Source organism: Pantherophis guttatus, chromosome 1 (genome assembly GCF_059756535.1).
Source record: "Pantherophis guttatus breed Tessera chromosome 1, ASM5975653v1, whole genome shotgun sequence".
NCBI classification, from domain to species: domain Eukaryota; kingdom Metazoa; phylum Chordata; class Lepidosauria; order Squamata; family Colubridae; genus Pantherophis; species Pantherophis guttatus.
In genome coordinates, this window is record NC_142063.1 from 247,330,525 (window position 1) to 247,352,755 (window position 22,231).

The 22,231-nt window shown below is 41.8% G+C and overlaps 1 protein-coding gene and 1 long non-coding RNA gene across 3 annotated transcripts in view; one reads left to right on the top strand and one right to left on the bottom strand.

The window, feature by feature from the left end:
• The window catches only part of REV3L (REV3 like, DNA directed polymerase zeta catalytic subunit), a 78,362-nt gene extending 56,253 nt beyond the window's left edge, over positions 1-22,109 (bottom strand). For both annotated transcript variants that reach the window (XM_087882641.1, XM_034409172.3), the window contains exons 1-2: positions 21,123-22,109; positions 2,193-2,382 (exon numbers count right to left, since the gene is read on the bottom strand). In XM_087882641.1, the coding sequence (XP_087738767.1) occupies positions 2,193-2,382; positions 21,123-21,261 (329 nt within the window). In that variant the 5' untranslated portion in view covers positions 21,262-22,109. The remainder of the gene's footprint in view (positions 1-2,192; positions 2,383-21,122) is intronic.
• Positions 21,861-22,231, top strand: part of LOC117660860 (uncharacterized) — a 35,902-nt gene continuing 35,531 nt past the window's right edge. Inside the window, exon 1 of the long non-coding RNA XR_015731399.1 lies at positions 21,861-21,944. This is a non-coding gene — a long non-coding RNA (uncharacterized LOC117660860). The remainder of the gene's footprint in view (positions 21,945-22,231) is intronic.

The following is a 22,231-nucleotide window of genomic DNA, read 5'->3' on the forward strand; positions in this document are numbered from 1 at the left end:
AAACATTTCTCTACACAATCAATTTTAGAAACACAGCAGAAAATAATATAGCAAAATTTACAGAGCACAAAAAATAGTAAAATGCAGACTTTATGGCTATTGGTCTGAAGTCTCTCTTTCTCTTATTAATGCCCAGCATAGTATAGATCTGTATTTGGCAACCTGCAGGCAATACACAATAAAAGTAATACAGTTTTTATATATCATATGCAGTAAGAAACATCAGTAGGGACGTGCAGATTGCACACATTAAATGTTCAAACAAAAGCTAAAAGATCTTTGCACTTTGACTTACAACCTGAAATTTAATTAATTATCAACACTGGTGTAATGCATATTGGTTATAACAGCAACCTTTACATTTGCATTAACCACACTCAACACAAAACAACCCAACAACCCATTTTTGGTGGAAGAAGTTGCAAACAATAAATTGATTCAGTGGCTCCATTGTTTATAATCTGATATTGTCTCTTAGCCTTTTATTGAACTTATTGAATGTTTTTAAAATTGTTTTAAATGGTTGCTTTGTATGCCATCCAAGTCATGCTATGTGAAATGGGTACCTGTATAAATTAAATCAATCAATCAAATAAATCTATCCGATAAAGAGAAGGTTACAGAGGTCTTTACCAAAATTTGGTTTTGGGATCATTTAGTAACCCGGTGTATCATCCATGCCAGTTGATGACTAGGACCATCAAACAGAGTCTATATCTAAAAATATGATTAAAAAACCCTGTTTCTTCTACCTCATGCCCACTTTCCCCACTAGTCTTGACCCATGGCATCAAAGATAGAATCAGGCCAGTATTTGGATTACTGGAAAAGGATTAAAAACCATGCTCACGTCAGAACTTGAGCCTCTTGGAACATTTGAAACACCTCACAAAGCAGCCCAATTTTGCTGTGAGTTTGGAATAAAACCAATATGCTGACTCCAAGATTAGGCCAAACTTGCAGAATGTGTGCACTTTATTGTGAGTTTAAAAATCTTGTAACTGCCTTTCAGGCCTGCAATATTTGCACATATCGGTTGTGTGGCACTTCAGAAATAATTCAAGAAAGATGTTTTAGAGCACATGACAGCATGAAAAAAGAAATAATCTGCAACTCTTGAAAGCAGACATATCTTTCCTCAAGATTATATGGCTAGTCTCTCCAACTACATTTGTGTCTCTCTGTACTCCAAAATATATTTTCAGAATCAACTCTGAAGTATTGCACAATCCTAATACATATGTTAGTTTTACTTCTTAGCACACAAACAATACTAGTTCAATATTTATCATGTTGTAGAAGAATATGCATTCAAATTCCCATCTTGCAATGATGGATTTCTTAGTTTCTCTCTTTTCTTCTAAGTTTTAGAGATCTAAGAGGCTCAAATTCTGATATGCATATCAATGAAGAATGACACTCATCATTTTTCCTCTTAACTGTAATCTTTCAGTTATTGTCTTTCCTACTCCCTCTCCACCTCTAAAATCCTCCATTTAAAAACAAGGGCAAAAAGAAGTAATTATGATAGTTTACTCAGTTGCAGCTTTTTAAAAAGGTAAATGATGCTGAAATTCCAACCTATACTGAAAACCTCCAATTTTGTTAGGAAAAAAATAACGGAGTTGGTTCACTGTGAAAATTAAAAGGCAGGTATGGCTACAGTAAATAGAATTCTATGAGGAGAGTGGGAGTCTGTTTTGTATATAGATACAAATAACAGACAACCCATGACCCACTGAGACATGCTTTCCGAAATATTGCCTTATCTTATAACAGAATGACCACAAGGGGGCAAAAACTTAGTGGAAGCTATTTCTGACTTCCAGCTGGCTTCCCCCATTGACTTTATTGGTGTGAAGCTAGCAGGCAGTGTCAGAAATCACAATCATGTGATTGTGGAGGTAGAACAGATAATACTATAGCACCCACAATTTTGCCATTACAAAAGTTCTGGAGATTCTTGAAATTTCAATCTGATGAGAACAATTGTAGATGCATTCTTTAAGTTAATCCATTTGAGATACCTTGATTCAAAAATTGTTGCCCTACAATGCACCATTTTGCCCAACTCAAAGTTACATACAAACAGGTAAATAAACAGGCAAAAGAATTTTAGTAGTATATAGATTAACTATTCTCAAAAATAATGTTATTATTTAACTATGTTTAAAAAATAAATCAATACTTACATTCCATATACTAGTGACACTTTAAACACATGCTGAATAGAAGAAGATGGATTTCCTAACGTGACATTGAGTGCCCGGTCAATGCTGAATGCCAAACTACGCAGATAATGATCTGGCAAATGTCCATAACCATCATATGGCACATACAAGTAAGGGAAAATACCATGTAAATGGAGACAAGTCTTCTGACCTGAAGAAGAAACAAATTGTTCAGAATAATTCTGAAAATTCAGAAAGACATAACTTTCAAATAAGTGCTTAAAGCAGGTGTGAAATATAGATGTATAAATATACTATTTATTTATGGTACATTACAGATTGCAGTTATTTACACTTTGCAAATGATTCCAAATGGATATTTAAGACTTTATACAGGAACCGTAGTTCTCAGATATTTATTAAAGCAGTCCATTTCTTTTTTTAAAAAATAAAAGCTACTTTAAGGACACTATTGAAATGCAATTCCTTTAAGAGTCCTCAGGTTCAAAAGATGCCTCAAAAAGAGAGGCTTCTTTAATAAATAGCAAAAGTATTATTTATTTATTTATTATTTATTTATTATTCGAATTTCTATACCGCCCTTCTCCTTTCGGACTCAGGGCGGTGAACAGCCAAAATAAAAACATTTATACATAAATACGATTTAAAATAGATTTAAAATAATTAAATTTGGCCCATAGTTTAAAATTTATCAATTTAAAATCCATATCAAAATTTAAAACCAACCATAAAATCATAAAATCAAGAGAGACCGGCTAACTGAAAGAGATGAGTTTTTAGGGCCCGACGAAAGGTCCGGAGGTCGGAGATCACTCGTATCTCTGGGGGTAGATTGTTCCAAAGGGTAGGTGCCACCACAGAGAAGGCTCTCCTCCTGGGGGTCGCCAGCCGGCATTGTCTAGCCGACGGCACCCTGAGGAGGCCCTCTCTGTGGGAGCGAACTGGCCGGTGGGAGGCTATTGGTGGCAGAAGGCGGTCCTGTAAGTACCCTGGCCCTAAGCCATGGAGCGCTTTAAAGGTGATCACCAACACCTTGAAGCGCACCCGGAAGTCCACCGGAAGCCAATGCAGCTCGCACAGGAGAGGAGTCACATGGGAGCGCCCAGTCGCTCCCATAATCCCCCGCGCGGCCGCATTCTGGAGCCTCCGGGTGTACCCCAAGGGGAGCCCCATGTAGAGAGCGTTACAATAGTCCAGACGAGAAGTGACGAGTGCTTGAGTGACTGTGCGTAGGGAGTCCCGATCCAGAAAGGGGCGCAACTGGCATATCAGGCGAACCTGATAAAAAGCCCCCCTGGCCACGGCCGTCATATGCCCTTCTAAGGACTGCCGTGCATCCAGGAGGACGCCCAAGTTGCGGGCCCCTTCCGTGGGGGCCAATGATTCACCCCCAATAACCAGCGATGGCGTCAGCTGGCTATACCGGGACGCCGGCAGCCACAGCCACTCGGTCTTGGAAGGGTTGAGTCGAAGCCTGTTTCTCCCCATCCAGACCCGCACGGCCTCCAGGCACTGGGACATCACTTCCAAGGCATCGTTGGGATGGTCTGGGGTGGAGATTACACTTGTTACTAATGTAGACTGTCACTAACTCCTCTGCTAGAGAGGGGGGGGGAGGAATGGAACTCTAACCATAAAAATATACAATAAATAATCTGAATAGATCAGCCCAGTAGGTCAATATATTTAACCTTGTAGCAAAAATTTATCAAAACAAATAATGGTCTTTTATGCCAAATAGAAAAAATATTACTGTTATAAGAAATCAGCATAGAAGCTTTAAATCAGTACTGTGATATGAAATTAGAAATCTAAATTTTGCATTCATTTGCTTGCAAAAAATAAGATTTTGTGGGGTTTTACTGTTTTCACTGTTTTTAACGCTTTTTATTATTATGTGTACAACATAGGTAAAACTGTAAGTTCCTGTCACAATAAAATTTCAATTAAACAGACCAACTGAAATAAATAATGTCTATTAAACAGAAGCTTTGCAGATGCTTATTAAATGTAAATTCATGTAATTTAGTTAAAATATATGTGATTTATATAAATACGTTCTGCATAATCTTACAAAAGTTACATACATTTATATCAAGTGCCCAGACCACTTCATCTGCTATTTTCACTATTTGGGGACTAACTTCAAAATCATACTTTACCATTTGCATCCATAGTCCACTGAACAAAAGTCCATAAAACTGAAGTTTTATTGAACTCTATCCAATTATTATCAGAGCATATGTGATCTGTTAGCACTCAATACATAGAAATATCATTCAGGGTGCTTTTATTTCAGGAAACTATTGTATTTCCTGTCCTTTCTTCCACAGATAAAACTGTCAGGGTTAGGGTTATATTAAAATATTCATCCTGTATACAATTTACATACCAGTATTACAATATAAGATATTAAAACACTAAAATAACACAAATAATAACCTCACATATTATCATTATTGAAATTTAATTAACTCAGAATATAGTAACAGAAAAATTTAATAAAAAGAAACAAGGACCACATATATCCTCTTCTTAGAAGATCATAAAATAAATAGAGAGGGAAGACTTAAATCAGGGGTCCCCAACACCTGGGCTTCTACCGAGCTGTGAGTTGTTCAAAACAGGGCCACCCGAAGCAGCGGTGAACGTGCACGTGTGCACATCCCCACTTGCATGAGCAGCAAATGGAGCTATGCATGCTTGCCCACCCCTCTTGCTGAACCATCCCGCCCCCCCGGCCCCAAACTGGTCCACAAAGCCGGAAAGGTTGGGGAACTCTGCCTTAAATGCCACAGTGAAATATCAAACAAATATAAACAAATATAAACAGATTTCTTATACCAAATCTATTACAGGAAAATTAAAATAAATATTATCAATTAATTTAGGGGGAAGTCATAAAAAGGACGTGCTGAGGATTTTGCGCATTATCTGCACGATAAAGTCACTCAAATTCGGGAAGGCTTGGACTCTGACTGGGTAGGTACAGGCGGGTTGTCCAAGGTGTGTCTTGAGACTATTACCTGGGATGAGTTTGACCCTGTGACCACCGAGGACGTGGACAGGATGCTGGGGAGGTTGAACGCAACCACATGTTTATTGGACCCGTGTCCCTCCTGGTTGGTGCTGGCTACCCAGGAGGTTACACGAGGCTGGCTCCAGAGGATTATAAACGCTTCCTTGAGTGAGGGTTTCTTGCCTCCTGCCTTGAAAGAGGCGGTGGTGAGGCCTCTCCTCAAGAAGCCCTCTCTGGACCCAGCTGTTTTGGCAAACTATCGTCCAGTTTCCAACCTTTGCTTCCTGGCGAAGGTTGTTGAGAGTGTGGTGGCGCGACTGCTCCTGCAGTACCTGGATGAAACCGTCTATCTAGATCCGTTCCAGTCCGGCTTCAGGCCCGGGTACAGCACGGAAACGGCATTGGTTGCGTTGGTCGATGATCTCTGGAGGGCTCGGGACAGGGGTTGCTCCTCTGTTCTGGTCCTATTAGACCTCTCAGTGGCTTTTGATACCATCGACCATGGTATCATGCTGCGCCGGTTGGAAGGGTTGTGAGTGCGAGGCACTGTTTTACGGTGGTTCTCCTTCTATCTCTCCGACCGGTCGCAGTCCGTGTTGGCTGGGAGGCAGAGGTCGACCTCAAGGCACCTGGTTTGTGGGGTGCCACAAGGGTCGGTCCTCTCGCCTCTCCTGTTCAACATTTATGTGAAACCCCTGGGTGAGATCATCCGTGATTTTGGGGTGCAGTGCCATCTGTACGCTGATGACACCCAGCTGTACATCTCCACCCCAGACCACCCCAATGATGCCCTTGAAGTGATGTCCCGGTGCCTGGAGGCCGTGCGGGTCTGGATGGGGAGGAACAGGCTCTGACTCAACCCCTCCAAGACTGAGTGGCTGTAGCTGCCGGCGTCCCAATATAGTCAGCTGGTGCCATCGCTGACTATTGGGGGCGAGACCTTGGCCCCCACGGAGAGGGCGCATAACTTGGATGTCCTCCTGGATGCATGGCTGTCTTTAGAAGAGCATATGACGGCCGTGGCCAGGGGGGCTTTCTATCAGGTTCGCCTGATACGCCAGTTGCGCCCCTTTCTGGATCGGGACTCCTTATGCTTCCCGCCTGGACTACTGCAACGCTCTCTACATGGGGCTCCCCTTGAGGAGCACTCAGAGGCTCCAACTGGTGCAGAATGCGGCCGCGCAGGTACTTATAGGGGCGACATGGCGCTCCCACGTGACACCTCTCCTGCGTGAGCTGTATTGGCTTCCAGTGGTCTTCCGGGTGCGCTTCAAGGTATTGGTTCTCATCTTTAAAGCGCTCCATGCTTAGGGCCCGGTTATTTACGAGACCACCTTCTGCCACCGATAACCTCCCACCGGCCAATACGCTCCCACAGAGAGAGCCTCCTCAGGGTGCCGTTGGTCAGGCAATGTCGGCTGGCGACTGATCCCGGACCTCCGTACCTTCCGCCGGGCCCTGAAGACTTTTTTATTTCAGCCGGGCTGGGTTAAAAATCTTTTAATTGGGGAATTTTATGGGTAAGGGGTTTTAAATTGCGGAAGCCAAAGATAAATTTAATTTCGTTTTTATAGTATTTTAATGTTTGTGTGTTTTTAATTTTGGCTGTTCGCTGCCCCGAGTCCTTAGGGAGAGGGGGCGGTATAAAAATTTAAAAAATAAATAAATACATAAATAAAAAGAATTTATATAGAATATGACTAAGATTGAGCCTTCTTCAATTTGATCCTTAAAGATATATTGGATTTCAATTCTATAATTCTAGGTTGCAAATATTGCCTTACTTCATAAATAAAAAGTTACGTATTTTTATAGCCAGTTTACTTATGTACTAGAACAGGGGTCTGCAACCTTAAACACTCAAAGAGCCATTTGAACCCGTTTCCCACAGGAGAAAAAAAACACCGGGAATCACAAAACCTGGGTGGGCATGGACAACTCGACATCGCTCACTCCCACTCACAGTCATTAGGGCAGAGAACCAGGAACCACAAAACCCTTTTCTCTCTCTCTCTCCCCCTCTGTATCTCTCTCCCTGTATATATCTCTCGGTATCTCTCTCTCCCCCTCTCTGTATCTTTCCCCCTCTACCTCTCTCTTCCCCCACTCCCTGTAACTCTCTCCCTATCTCCTCCTCCCTCCCCCTCTCCGTATCTATCTCTCACCCTCTATCTCCTCCCCTATGTATTACTCTCCCCCCTCTCTCTCCCCTCTCCCTATCTTCCTCTCTCCCACTCTCTGTATCTCTCTCCTTCTCTATATCTCTCTCCCTCCATCTGTATCTCTCTCCTTCTGCCTCTCTCCCTCCCTCTCTGTATCTCTGTCTCTCTCCCCCTCTGTATCTCTCTGTATCTCTTTCCCCCTCCCCTCTGTATCTCTCTCCCTCTCTCCTCCTCTGTATCTCTCTCCCCCCCTGTGTGTGTCTCATCTGTGTCTTAATGTGTGTGTGTGTGTGTATGTGTGTGTGTTTATCTCTGTATCCGTGTCTGTGTCTCTTCTCACTCTTTCGGAAAACCCAGCAAGCTTTCATTAGGACTCTTCGCTACTCCTTTTCTTTCTCCTTTTTGGAAATCCGGGCTAGCTGATGAACGAGCGCGAACCGCAGCAGAGGCTTCCCTTCAGGTGACCCTCCTCCTCTTCCTCCTCTCATGACCCCCTGGCCGGCTGTGGAGGAGAGTGTGCGCACAAGCAGGGAGACCCTCCTTAAGTGAGCGGCCGCCTGCTCCGCACGTGCCTTTGCTGCGCTTTGGCCGAGCCCACTGGCTCGCTTGAGGGAGGCGCAGCAGAGGGCCCAAAGAGCCGCAAGCGGCTCCAGAGCACCTGCACTAAAAGGATCAGCACTTTAAAATGAATAGACATAATGGATAAAGTGGGACTGGCATTTTGCATAACCATGTGCATTTGTGATATGGCCTAGCCCTGGGGTGTCAAACTAAAGGCCCGATCTGGCCTGCCAGGTGGTTAGATATGGCCCCTAGGGCCATCCTGGAAACAGTGAAGAACTGGGCCGACTGGGTGCTGATCTGCAACCTGATGGCAGCCAGATCTGCAGCGCTGCCTTGGCCCCGCCCTCTGGGTGTGCACACAGGAAGCGGCAAGCACACAGGGCTTGGCGTCCCTAGTGATTGTGTTCTGAGCACTTCCCTTTCACCAAGGCGCCAGCCCTCACACGTTTGCCACCTCCTATGCACATGCCAAGGGACCAGGGTTGAGCCAGTGGCACAGATCTAAGGCTGGCCACGATCCAGCCCAGATAGCCGCCATCAGGTTACAGATCAGCTGCTGTACTTCCAGTGGCATCAGAGGCGAGGACCACGTGCTCTGTGGCCCTGCTCCAAGCTCTCCCCATCGGAGGGCTCCAAAAGGAGCCATGCACCCCATAGGGGTGGTGAAACAAAGGGGGGTGTCTTGTAGGTCGAGGAGAGCTGCATCTCTCCTCCCTGACTTGGAAAATCCCCCTCATCCGAAGACGAGGAGCAGCAACAGTCAGCATGGCTGCCATGAAGCTGGGGACAGTCAGAACACCTAAAAAAGTGCAGGAGTGAAAAGAATAATGAACAGAGATTGTTTCTGGGTGAGATGATTCTTCTTTTATTTAAAAATTAACCCCAAGGAAAAGAAAAAAACTATGATAAGAGACTCTAAAAAGATAATGTTTAAACTGAGAAAATAAGCATTTACAAGATTTATGTTGAAAAGCAAGTCAAGAGCGCTATCTACTGATGAAAAGAAAAGTGACTCCTAGAAATTTAGAGGAGGAAAACGATATCCAGTAGAGGGCTGTGACTTTTAACTGTTTATTGTCTTACACTTACTAGAGGTGGAAATAAGAGACGCTTTATAAAAGAAACTCTGGGAAACTAGAATAAAAGACTAAATTTACAGAGCAGATTTAAAGAACTTGGAAAATAGCTTGGACTATTAGAATATAGAGTAAACGTTGGAACTGGCCCATTTAAACAAAAGACTTTGTTTTGAAATAAATGGCTTTTGATTGGAATTAATATCTGCTGTAAAAAAGACAGCATGGAAATTTGAGAGGAAAATGCCATCCACTAATAATTGGAAACCTATAATTTTGAAATCTTCTTGAAATAGATTGAGACTTTTACTGTTTAATGTACCTATATCGCTATCATGACTGGAGTTGAAGGAACAGCTATGGAAATGAGCGGACTTTTTAATGAGACGACTTTGTTGTTCCAAAATATTATGGATTCAATTGATGGTATAGGTGAGAAAATGGAAAACATTCTGCAAAGAACAATGAACAAAGATCAAACTGCCCATGAACTGGAGGAAGTAACAGAAAGTGTAGATTGGGTGTCGGCAACCTGCGGCTCTTTGGGCCCTCTGCTGTGGCTCCCTGTCCCATCACTGGTTGGCATCGCCCCTCGCCCCTTTTATTTCTTTTTTTGGATATTTTTGGAAATCGAGGCTGGCTGAGGAACGATCGCAAGCTGCGATGGAGGCTTCCCTTCGAGTGACCCTCCTCCTCCTCTCGTGACCTCCTGGCTGGCTGTGGCTGAGCCAGAAGCATGCACACGCATGAGAGACCCTCCTTAAGTGAGTGCCAAAGCGCAGGACAGGCACGTGCGGGGTGGCTGTTGGCGAACCGGTTATCTCTGATGGTTAGCTTGGCCCTCCCACCCGCCCCTGGGTTATACATACAGTGGGGCAAAAAAGTATTTAGTCAGCCACCAATTGTGCAAGTTCTCCCACTTAAAAAGATGAGAGAGACCTGTAATGGTCATCATAGGTAGATCTCAACTATGAGAGACAAAATGAGAAAACAAATCCAGACAATCACATTGTCTGATTTGGAAAGAATTTATTTGCAAATTATGGTGGAAAATAAGTATTTGGTCAATATCAAAAGTTCATCTCAATACTTTGTTATGTATCCTTTGTTGGCACTGACAGAGGTCAAACGTTTTCTATAAGTCTTCACAAGGTTGGCACACACTACTGCTGGTATGTTGGCCCATTCCTCCATGCAGATCTCCTCTAGAGCAGTGATGTTTTGGGGCTGTCGCTGGGCAACAGAGACTTTCAACTTCCTCCAAAGGTTTTCTATGGGGTTGAGATCTGGAGAGTGGCTAGGCCACTCCAGGACCTTGAAATGCTTCTTACGAAGCTATTCCTTCGTTGCCCGGGCGGTGTGTTTGGGATCATTGTCATGCTGAAAGACCCAGCCACATTTCATCTTCAATGCCCTTGCTGATGGAAGGAGGTTTGCACTCAAAATCTCACGATACATGGCCCCATTCATTCTTTCCTGTACATGGATCAGTCGTCCTGGTCCCTTTGCAGAGAAACAGCCCCAAAGCATGATGTTGCCACCCCCATGCTTCACAGTAGGTATGGTGTTCTTTGGATGCAACTCAGCATTCTCTCTCCTCCAAACACGACGAGTTGTGTTTCTACCAAACAGTTCTACTTTGGTTTCATCTGACCATATGACATTCTCCCAGTCCTCTTCTGGATCATCCAAATGCTCTCTAGCAAACTTCAGACGGGCCCGGACATGTACTGGCTTAAGCAGGGGGACACGTCTGGCACTGCAGGAACTGAGTCCCTGGCGGCATAGTGTGTTACTGATGGTAGCCTTTGTTACGTTGGTCCCAGCTCTCTACAGGTCATTCACTAGGTCCCCCTGTGTGGTTCTGGGATTTTTGCTCACCGTTCTTGTGATCATTTTGACCCCACGGGGTGAGATCTTGCGTGGAGCCCCAGATCGAGGGAGATTATCAGTGATCTTGTATGTCTTCCACTTTCTAATTATTGCTCCCAAGGTTGATTTCTTCACACCAAGCTGCTTGCCTATTGCAGATTCAGTCTTCCCAGCCTGGTGCAGGTCTACAATTTTGTTTCTGGTGTCCTTCGACAGCTCTTTGGTCTTCACCATAGTGGAGTTTGGAGTGTGACTGTTTGAGGTTGTGGTTGTGTCTTTTATACTGATAACAAGTTCAAACAGGTGCCATTAATACAGGTAATGAGTGGAGAACAGAAGAGCCTCTTAAAGAAGAAGTTACAGTTCTGTGAGAGCCAGAAATCTTGCTTGTTTGTAGGTGACCAAATACTTATTTTCCACCATAATTTGCAAATAAATTCTTTCCAAATCAGACAATGTGATTGTCTGGATTTGTTTTCTCATTTTGTCTCTCATAGTTGAGGTCTATCTATGATGTCAATTACAGGCCTCTCTCATCTTTTTAAGTGGGAGAACTTGCATAATTGGTGGCTGACTAAATACTTTTTTGCCCCACTGTACCTTATATTCGGTCGTTTTTAGACCAGCTGAAAGGCGCGGCAGAGCGGAATGCCGCATCTCAGCTGTTCCTTAATACACTGTGCTTGCACGGAGCGCAAGTTTGGCATGCAAGCGCGAAGCGTGTGCATGAAGCGAACCAGTGGTAACAGCAGTTGAAACCCACCACTGCCTCGGTTATAAACAAAAGGCTATCCTATCCCACAGCAATAAAGCCACACTTGATAAACTACAAGTTCCTCACTCTGCTTTAGGTAATCTGGCCTGTTTAGAGCTGCAATGTTTGACATGTACAGACTTTAGTTGTTAATTTAGGCACTTTTTACTGATAAAATGAAAAGCATAGAAATTATAAAAAAGTAAACTATTTGTTCATTTCAATTAACTGAAACTCCAAAAACATTCTGCCATCTGTTACTTGGGACAAAAAATGTCTTTTTCTATAATGAATGAATGCTAAATCTGTAAACATAATCATAAGGGCTGCATTTATACTATCTAACAATAAATATAGGGTAACAAATATGTATACAAAGATGAGAAAGAAATCAGCTGCAGACAATCCCAGCAACGTTTTGGCTACTATATCATAGCTCAAAGGAAAACAAACAACTGCTAGAACTGTGTAAAGATTTGAATTCAAATAGAAAATAGGATTCAGAATATACATGGACTTATCTGTCAAAAACACCTTAAAATATCTGTTAACTCTTTCTGGCCATGCACAATTGTTGTTTTGGAAACATGCATTTGGTTTAAAGTGGTCCCAACAGCTGCAACATGTATATTTGTGGGAGCTCTGAATCACATTCTGCTCTTCAAATCTGGATTGCTATATAGCACAAACCTTTGCTGAACACTTATTTTTACATGCATATCTGAAATATTTTATTTTATATATACATTGTAAAAACAGCAGTTTAATATTGTTAGTATTTTTATTATTATATTACCTCTTTGCTACAGGTATTCTAGAATACCTGTAATTCTAGAAATAAAATCTAATTTTGTCGAAGAAAAAACAAAAATTAGCTTTTTAACTTTTCTCCCCAAGATTAAGGCAACAGCAAAAACATTGTCCTAATGTTAAACTTTAAATTAAAAGGCCCAAAGAAACTGCTGTTTCAGCAGCTTGGTCAACTGGATAAGTGGATTTCAACTTCCATATATTCAACACTGCTATTTAGGAAATTAAACCCACAGATATGAGGAGCACTGGGGAACACCACATAGAAAGGAAGATACTATACAAATGTATTAAAAATATTAAAATCATAGCATTCGTAAGTTGTTCTATTAAAATTTATACAGTTGCTTTAGATTCTTTTTATATTACTAGTAAAAAAGCTAGGTTCTAAGAAACCTTAAACCATTTTTTAAAAAAATGTACAATATATCTATATTTGTTTTATGATGGTAACAGGAGTGCCAGGATTCTTGTGGGTACTTAAGTGAAGTATTTGTTAATATTACTTTTTGGGGCTATACTGAATTTTTCTGGCTATACCTGGTTGTAGAGGTAATTCAGATGTACCTCTTTTCTCTGAAGTAGTAGACAGGTGGAGTTTGGGGCTTAACTCATCTGGAGCAGGAAAGCAACTTGAGGTAAACTTTTAAAGACACCTGGAGATTACACTGAAATTTTTTAGAGGCAATATGCAATCTTATGAATTCACGTTTTGCATCTCTACTCTTTGTATCTAACTCTCTTAATTGACGGATCTATTCTCTTCAAAACTGTTTAACAGAACTCTAAAACAAAAGCACGCTCCTTGCCTTTAGCCAAGAATGTAAATCCCTTTCTATTTTCTTACAATTTGTTTTCCTTCTCTGTTACTACTTTCTTAAGAAACTGAAATGATTAGGCTTCTACTAGGTTGCATGGAAGTCTATTAAGATATACAGGTAGTCTTCGATTTACAACAGCTCATTTAGTGACCGTTCGAAGCAGTGGTGAAATGTAAAATTTGTTACTACAGGTTCTGTGGGCGTGGCTGGGGGAGGGGTTAAATGTAACTGGGTGGGCGTGGCCAACTTTTTTTTTTTTTTTACTTTTAAAAGCATTTTTTTCTACAACCTTAAGAGGTTGTAGAAAAAATGCTTTTAAAAGCCTCTGACGATCCCAGCTGAGCTGTGCAACCATCAGAGGCTTTTTTTTTCTTTTAAAAGCATTTTTTTCGGCCAAGGTTCAGCTGGGCAGGGGGGGGGGAGGGATTTTTTGCTACCGGTTCTCCGAACCCTCGCTACCGGATCAGGTGATCTAGTCCGAACCGGGAGTATTTTACCCCTGGTTCGAAGTTACAATAGCACTGAAAAAAGTGACTTACAACCATTTTTCATACTTATGATCATTGCAGCATCATATTCATGTGATCAAAGTTCAGACACTTGGCGACTCATATTTATGATGATTGCAGGGTCCTGGAATCATGTGATCACCTTTTGTGAGTTTCTGACAAGCAAAGTCAATGGGGAACACGTTCATTTAAAAACCATGTTAACTAACTTAACAACTGCAGTTAAGTTACCTATAAATGATGGAGAGAAGGTATCCTGTATCTGTCATTATTTAAAAAAATTATTATATGCCGATGTTGTTGTAGTACTTTTCATGGAGAAGAAACTGTTTAAATAGATTCCTCTCTAAAATACAGGTAGCCCTCAATTTGAACCACAATGGAGCTCAAAATTTCCATTGTTAAGCAAGGTATTTGTACATGATATTTGCCCCATTTTATGACTTTTCTGGCCAGTTGTTAAGTGAATCACTACAGCTGTTAAATTAGTAATCTGGTTGTTAAATGAATCTGGCTTCCCTATTGTCTTTGCTTGTCAGAATGTCGCAAAAGATGATCTTATGACCCTGGGACATTACAACCATCGTAAAATTGCATTCAATTCTTTTATGGCAGCTTAATTACTACTAGAACTCTCCTGAAGTAGAATTGATGTAATGCTGTAAATAGAGCATCACAGTCCATCTGCCCTATAAAAAAAAGTGAATATTAATAATCCAATTTTCTCCATAAAGATTTAATAAAGAGAGTCAAGATTTAAAGCTGATAAAAATAAACTGCCTATTTAGAAATGAAGGAAAAGTAGGTATTGTAAACACCAGATGAACCTCTGAAAAATGGAAAGGGAAAAGATCTCAGCAAAATTAGTACTATGTAATTAAAGACCAATTAACCTAAAACAGTTAATAGTGATACAGCAGCCATAAAAAGCTTTGTAGATCAGCTTTGAATTCAAGCTTCAGCAGATGATAGCTTGTTGATTCTGGCTGAATGTAATAGGGATGGCCTTGGTTAATGCTTGGGATGGGGAGATGTTTTGGAATGCCAGACTCTTGGCAAGACTGTTAATTTTTTTAAAAAATCCTGGAAGGAGACAGTGGCAAACTTCATTTAGCATACTGTCAAAAAAGTCACGTATTTTTCTGAACTCAATTTAATTCACCATTTACAAAACAGCAGGGTGGATAAAAATCAATGATTTTTTTAAAAAAATCAAAAAAATCAGATTTTTAAAATTTAAATTGGATTTTTTTTATTTAAATCGGATTTTTTTGATTTTTATCGAATTTATTTTAATAAAAAACTTTTGGGGTAAAAATCTATAAGATAGTTTTCTATTTAAGATACATAAATAATTTAGTTTATTCAGCATGAAATGGAGCTTAGTTATGTAGCTTGAGGCTGTATATTCTGCAACACTGGGACTATCGGTGAGTCAACAGTGGGTCAAAGAAGTAGCAGATGACAGTTGCTGTTTAAAAATTATGATTTAAATCGAGTTGATTTAAATCAAGTCTTTTTACTAGTGATTTAAATCATGATTTAAATTGTGATTTAAATCAACTTGATTTAAATCAAATCCACCCTGCAAAACAGTAAGCTTTCTTCTGCTTAAATGCTACATGTGAAGAATAGATGTCATGGATTTGAGAGAAGAATGCTTTCCCCCATTGATAGCCCTGTTTAAAAGGTTTTCTCAAAAAAAAAAGTAATATTTTTGTTAATTTTAATCTACTCTCAGTGCTATTAGTCTAGTTTGCTCATCACAGATTGCCCTATCCAAGTTAATGTTTGCAATCTGAGCAATTTTTAAAAATTCTGAACACAAAATTTCTAAACAGTTACAAAAGCAAAAATTGGCTTTTCTTCATGTTCAACTAAGAATAATCCAAATATTAAACAAAGACTAAGAACATGTTATAGGATCACATAAGATGATTTTCAATTTTGGTACCCAGACCTTGTAACATTTTTTTTTACAATATCTCAATTCTAATATCCACTGAAATGAATTTTTTGAACTCTAACACTTCTGTTGTTCATATTATTTTTTTGTATAGCTAGTCTGGATATGCTGTTTAGCTTATTGACTTCTATCAGCAGATCAGTAAGTTAATATGTTTAAGGGAATGATGAAATTCCAAAAATATAATCATCATCTTCCTTAAAAGGTTGCAAAATATTTAGTGATGTGAAAGCTTGGGAAGGGAAGAGGCTGGGAGGTTTTTGCTTCTTTTTGAGGAAGAAATTATCACTATTTTATGGTGGATACTTATGTAATAGTTCACTGCTATAACAAAAACAAGAATAATACATTCCCTATCTTCTTCAAATGACAACAATTTTGTTATGACTGGTGACAAAAACTGAAATAAGTTCCATGACAAATGTTACAGAAATAAAAAGGATGATATTAAAAATGTCTAAGCTAATTGCAAAGTAAGAGACAATGAATTAAAAAACTGAAATATAGGAGTAGATCTAAAGAATATAAAAATTAAACTTGCAAAAATACTTAACTATTAAGTGAATGCAATCCAATATTGCTATATAAAAGGCTGAGATATTAAAATATTGATTTAACAACCGCTACAGCCTTAAATGATAAATACAGGTAAGCCTCAGAAGGCAACCATTTATTCAGCAACTGTTCAAAGTTACAGCACTGAAAAAAATGGACTTAATAATAATAATAATAATAATAATTTTATTTCTATACCGCCCTTCTCCCGAAGGACTCAGGGCGGTGTACAGCCTAATTAAAAACAGAATAAACATCAATTTAAAATAATTTAAAAATATTAAATAAATTTGGCTTAATTTAAAACCCCAAAAATTTAAAACATCCAATTTAAAATTATATTGCTAACCCAGCCTGGCGGAACAATAGGGTCTTGAGTGCGCAGCGAAATACCCGGAGGTCAGAAATCTTACGAATTTCCGGGGGCAGTTCATTCCACAGGGCTGGAGCTCCCACAGAGAAGGCCCTCCCCCTGGATGTCGCCAGCCGACATGACTTGGCCGATGGCACCCTGAGGAGACCCTCTCTGTGGGAGCGGACTGGCCTGTGGGAGGCTATTGGTGGCAGAAGACGGTCTCGAAGGTACCCGGGTCTTACAACTTACAACTACTTACAACTACTCCTCACTTACAACTATCTCAGCGTTCCCATGGACACACAATAAAACTTTGGGTACTTGGCCATTGGCCCATATTTACAACTATCACAGTAGCCCATGGTCACATTCTTCTGTTCTGTATGACTGTCTCCACTTCAACTCCACACATACCTATCTCCCCCCCACCCACTGCCTTTTGACCACCCTGCACAGAATGGCAGAATGAATATGCTGCTGTATTCTGCTCCTGGTGCTGCCAATACTTGATTCCTCTCCTCCTTGATATTATTTTTTTCTTTTTTCTGCCATCACCTTGCCTTGTCTCCAAAGGGCTCATCAATGCTAGCCAGCCTTAGACCCCATGATATGGGGATTCTGTCAATGCTGGACTCAGAGGCAACAGCGAGGGGCATTATGGCAGCAAGGACAAGTGGTACCAGAATACAGCAGTGTCTTCATGTCTGCCAAGCTATGCAGGGTGGTCAAAAGGGCAGAAATTGGGGAGAGTGGAGAGATAGGTGGGTGGCAGAGTTGAAGAGGAGGCACTTTGCACACATCAGAGGAATTGGCCCTGCCTCTCACTGCCACCTCTGACCCCAGTGTTGACAGAGCACCTGCACTGTGGGTATTGAGGTCCATCCACAGGAAGAGATGCAAGGAAACACCAAGGAGGAGGAAGACAAGGACACCGCTGAGTATAACAGGGAGGATGGTCCACTAGGGGAATGGAATATAGTACCATCTTCATCTTAGCCATGCTGTTCAGGGTGGCCAAAAGGGCACAGATGGAAGGGAAGCTAGGCTAGCAGAGCCAGTTGAAGCAGAGGTATTTCATGCAGGGCAGGAGAAATGAATTGGGTTTGTCTGTGTCAGTGATTCCCTGGAACTATCACTTGCTTTGGAAGAACTGAAGTGCTGGACTAGGAGGTTCAACACAGGAATGGCTTAGATGGAGCAGGAGCTGTTAGGAGGCAGGAGACTTAATTGCCATTTGTAATCTTCCCAGCCAGCTTCTGACAAGCCAAATTAATGGGGAAGCTGGCAGAGGGTTACAAACCCTGGTCATATGAGGCCCTTACCAGGCACTGGAGGCCTCCCAGTGATAACTGGGAGTACTGAAACTCCTGTGTGGTCATGTGATATTTTGCTTAACAACTGTTTTGCTTAGTGACAGAAATTCCAGTCCCAATTAGGGTCATAATCCAAGGATTACCTGTGAGGATACTCTTAAAACTGATTAAGATTATTCCTGACTGATTGAGATGGAGGGTGAGTATATGTTTCCTATGTTTTATGACAAACTGACAAGATGGAAAGTAAGACTGCTGCTCTGCAGGTAAAGAGGGCAATATAAGGATATAGGTTAATTCTATTTCCTTAAGCAGGCAAGATAGAAGCATTTTTGTGGAAGTACTATTAAATTGGTTTTCTAGGAGTGCAGATGTATGTTGTATTTAGCCAAGGTAAATGTTTTCCTACCAAAGGTAGGTCAAAGAAAGGTGGCTGCCAGAAAAGGTATAATGACAAAGTTGGTCTGATTTTTTTTAATCTATGTCAAATATTTATTGTTTTATCTTTGAGTTTTATCTTTTCAATGTATAAATATTTCAAATATAGTGAGGATAAGGCCCCAGAAGTTCAGGTTAGTCTTGCACATCATGATTATATCCTCTGAAGTGCCATAAACTCTTTTATAGAAATTTAAGTTCTAACCCAAATTTTTCAGAAGCTATAGTTAGACCACTACACAGTATATATAAAATATCTGAAATACATTTTTTAAAAAAGGAAAACCTGAAGAATTACATTTATTTGTTAGGGTTAGTTCTAGTCAAATTCAATTACAATTTCACACAGTATAAATTCAATGGACTAATTTTGAATTTTCACATATGGTTGTTTATTTCTGGACCTTTATATATATAAATATATTTATATAAATATAAAAATCATTGCTAAATCTCATTCAAACAATTTATTTCAACAGCCATTTATACTCTCTCTAAAAACAATTGCATAAACTTTTTTAAAAATGATTTTGTGTTGTTTTTATTGATTAAATATCAATAAAGCAAACCAAATTCTTGTCAGAATAAACCCTTTGGATTTTAATAAACTTAAAAAAAAATTCCTAGGAGTATACCTGGCTGAACAGTTAAATACTCTTTCAAGGAAGCATAAATAGGATTACAATGAAATATATTAAACTTTTTTATTGTACAATACTATTTGTGTAAGTTTTATCTAAATATTTTGATACTATATTTATTTGGATTTTGTTTTACAGTCCATGGTTTTCAGGCTACAATTTATTACAACCCCCACCCCCACAGGGATCTTACTGATCTAACTAACAATAAACTCCATAGGATAACTATCATTTTATCTTGACTTACTTGTCAAAACGTATGCTACTGGCCATTCCATAGATGGCACAGATCTATCTATACCTATTGCAGAGGTATGGAAGGGAGAGGTATTTTTGCTTTTGTACTTTTTTCCCCCTGGAAAGCATTAAGGCACTTCTTTCCTTTGATTTAAAAAAACAACAGTGAGAGAAAGGAGGAAAATATATTTATTCCCAAGGCAACCCATGGGCTGTATGAGATGATGTTATCTCTACCTTTGATGGTTGTTGTTATTTTGCAGAATATCTTCTGGTCCTCCTGTTACACCCCCCCCCTTTCTGTGCCCTGGTGAATAAAACATAAGCAATCCCCACCTGTAGAATCAACACTTGCTGCTATTGTTAAGTGGATTTGTGACAAATACAATTACCCAAAGGGAAATATCAGAACCAATAGCAGGACTTTGAAAAAAGAATGCTTCATAAGAAACTATAATTAGATACAAAAAAACTAGCCTGCTTTTATAAAATTATCACTTTGTAAGATTAGGAATTATGAAATAATACACTGAGTATTATATAACTATTCAAACATTCTCCATTTACAAGAATTGAGGAATTGCAAAATAGTAATTAGAACTGCCTAGAGTAGCCCCACAGTGAAGTAAGCAGCAAATAAATTTAATAAATAACCAAATATAGCCAATGTGCTATTAAAAAGTGTCACTATTATCAGTATTCGTTTTTTTGTATTTGCATTGAGTCCCTTGATGCATGTCTCTTGCAGTTTCCATTTATTTCACAAATTTGGCCCACCAGTATTTACATACATACATGCCCAGGCATGCACACACACACACACACAGAGAATATTTGTCTGGGGTTCTTGAAGATTTACATGACATTTGCTAAACCTAGTTTGCTAAAAGCAGAAGAGAATATTATTAACTAAAATAATATTGGTCTTATATAGATTTTATTAAAGAGCAATATATATATTTTAAATCCTGCGTGCCTAAGTGTTAGAATCATCCTCTTAGACCAGACATATCTATTGCTGATAATTTTATGATCTTTTTAGGATAGCAATTTAAAGATGGGGGGGGGGTTTGTCAGTTATCAAGAATCTCCTTCCTGTTGTCTAGGATTAATAATGCATTTTTAAAGCACATTCAACACTCGTACGCTTTGCCAGAAACAGAAACTCTACACTGTAGCTCCGAATGTTATGTTTGGGGGGGACGGGGACGACGACGACAGCCAAGGTGAGTTATAGCTTAGCACCGCCATCAGACAAAAGCAGTATTTATACAGCTGGATTTCATTATGGTTATAATACACGGAGGCGGGAGTGGAGAGTGATCACTCGCTTCCAGCAACGCATACAGACGGGAGTGCGTGCTCTTTACACAGAAACACGCCGAGATTCCCCCCCCCACCCTTCAACCCACCTCCCGGCTGCACCGCTGAGGGTCACACGGCGCAGTCCCTAACCAGGGAAACGCGCCCTGCGCGGTTCACAAGTCAGCCCCCCCGGCACAACGCTCAGACGTGCAAAGGGGCTGCCATTCCTTTCCCCGCGATTCCCAGATGGGGGGCCCGGGAACCGCCGAGTTTGCTCAACCGCAGCGGCGGCGGCGGGAGCAGGTAGGGGAGGCTCCCGCTGCAGCGCGCCAACGTCTCGAGGCTGAAGGCGAAGAGGGAGAGAGAGAGGGGGGGGGGAGGTCGGGGAATCCTGGTCCACCCGCCCCCCCCTCAAAAAAAATCAGAGCTGCTCCCGAAAAGGAAGGGCAGAAGGCAGGCAGGGTCCCCAGGGCCAACAAAGCCCCCTTCGCCTCGGCCGTGCCCGGAGCGAGCGAGCGGGCGCCCGTCCTTACCCGACGGAGTGGCACCGAAGACTCTCACCACGGGCACCTTCTTCACGGGGGCCTCCCTAAAGGAGGACTGGCAGGGGTCCAGGCCGGGGAGCGGGCTGCTCATGTAGTAATCGGCGGTCACGACCCTCACTGAGAACATGTTCGCCGCCACGAAGAAGAGGCGCCGCTGAGGGCGACCACTGGGCGCACCCCGAGGCTGGGGCTCGGCGCACCCGTCCGCAGCGCGACAGCGCAGCCCCCGCCTTCTTTCCTCAACACGCCCGGCGCGCGCGCGCTCCCGCGCTTGGGCGAACCAACGGCCGGGCGGTCCTCAAGGAGGGGAGGGCGAGACGCGCACGCGCTGCTCCGGGTCTCCGCTGTTTTCTTTCTTTTTTTTTTTTTTCCCCTCTCTCTCCTGTCACCAGGATCGAGCGCCAACCGGGACGAAGCTCTTTAGAACGAGGCGGACCGCGCGCGGCTCGTCGTGAGCAAACCCCACTCTGTCCCGAGCTTTCTCGGCTGCGGTTGTTGTTGCCATGATGATGACGTCATGAGACGGCCACCTTGGGGATGGGGGGTGGCGGTTGGGGAGCGAAAAAGGTTGGATTCTTTTTTTTTCCTCGCGTAAGCAGCTTCAGCTCCAAGGCGACTTTAATAACCGCCGCGCACGTTTGGGCTTAACAGAATCATTGCTATCGATAGTTCGGCTTTCGAACTCCAAGGGCTGGGAAAAGTTATACGGAGAGCGCAGTCGCGATTAGGGACGGGACTGATAACTTGTAAAGAGATCATATTTAGCCGCCATTTCAGAAATCGAGCCCCTTTAGCTCAAAGGGAAGGAAGGTGAGTTCCTCGGGCGCCATGGAAGGGCGTTAGAGGGAAATTGTGTGAGGAGCAGAAGTCGCGGGAGAGGGAATAAGACCGGGCAACGTTTCCTGCGCGCGCTTCTCTTTCTCCCCCGCCCCCTTCCTCCCTCCCTCCCTTTTAACTGTTCCTGCCGGAGAAGAGAAAGATGAATGGAGCGCAGCCTTTAGGGTGCTCGCGCGAAGGGCGGGAGTGGCAAGAAGGGCGGGGCCTCAGCCGCGCGCTGCGGAAGAGGAACGTGCTGCTCGGGATTTTCCCCCCCCCCC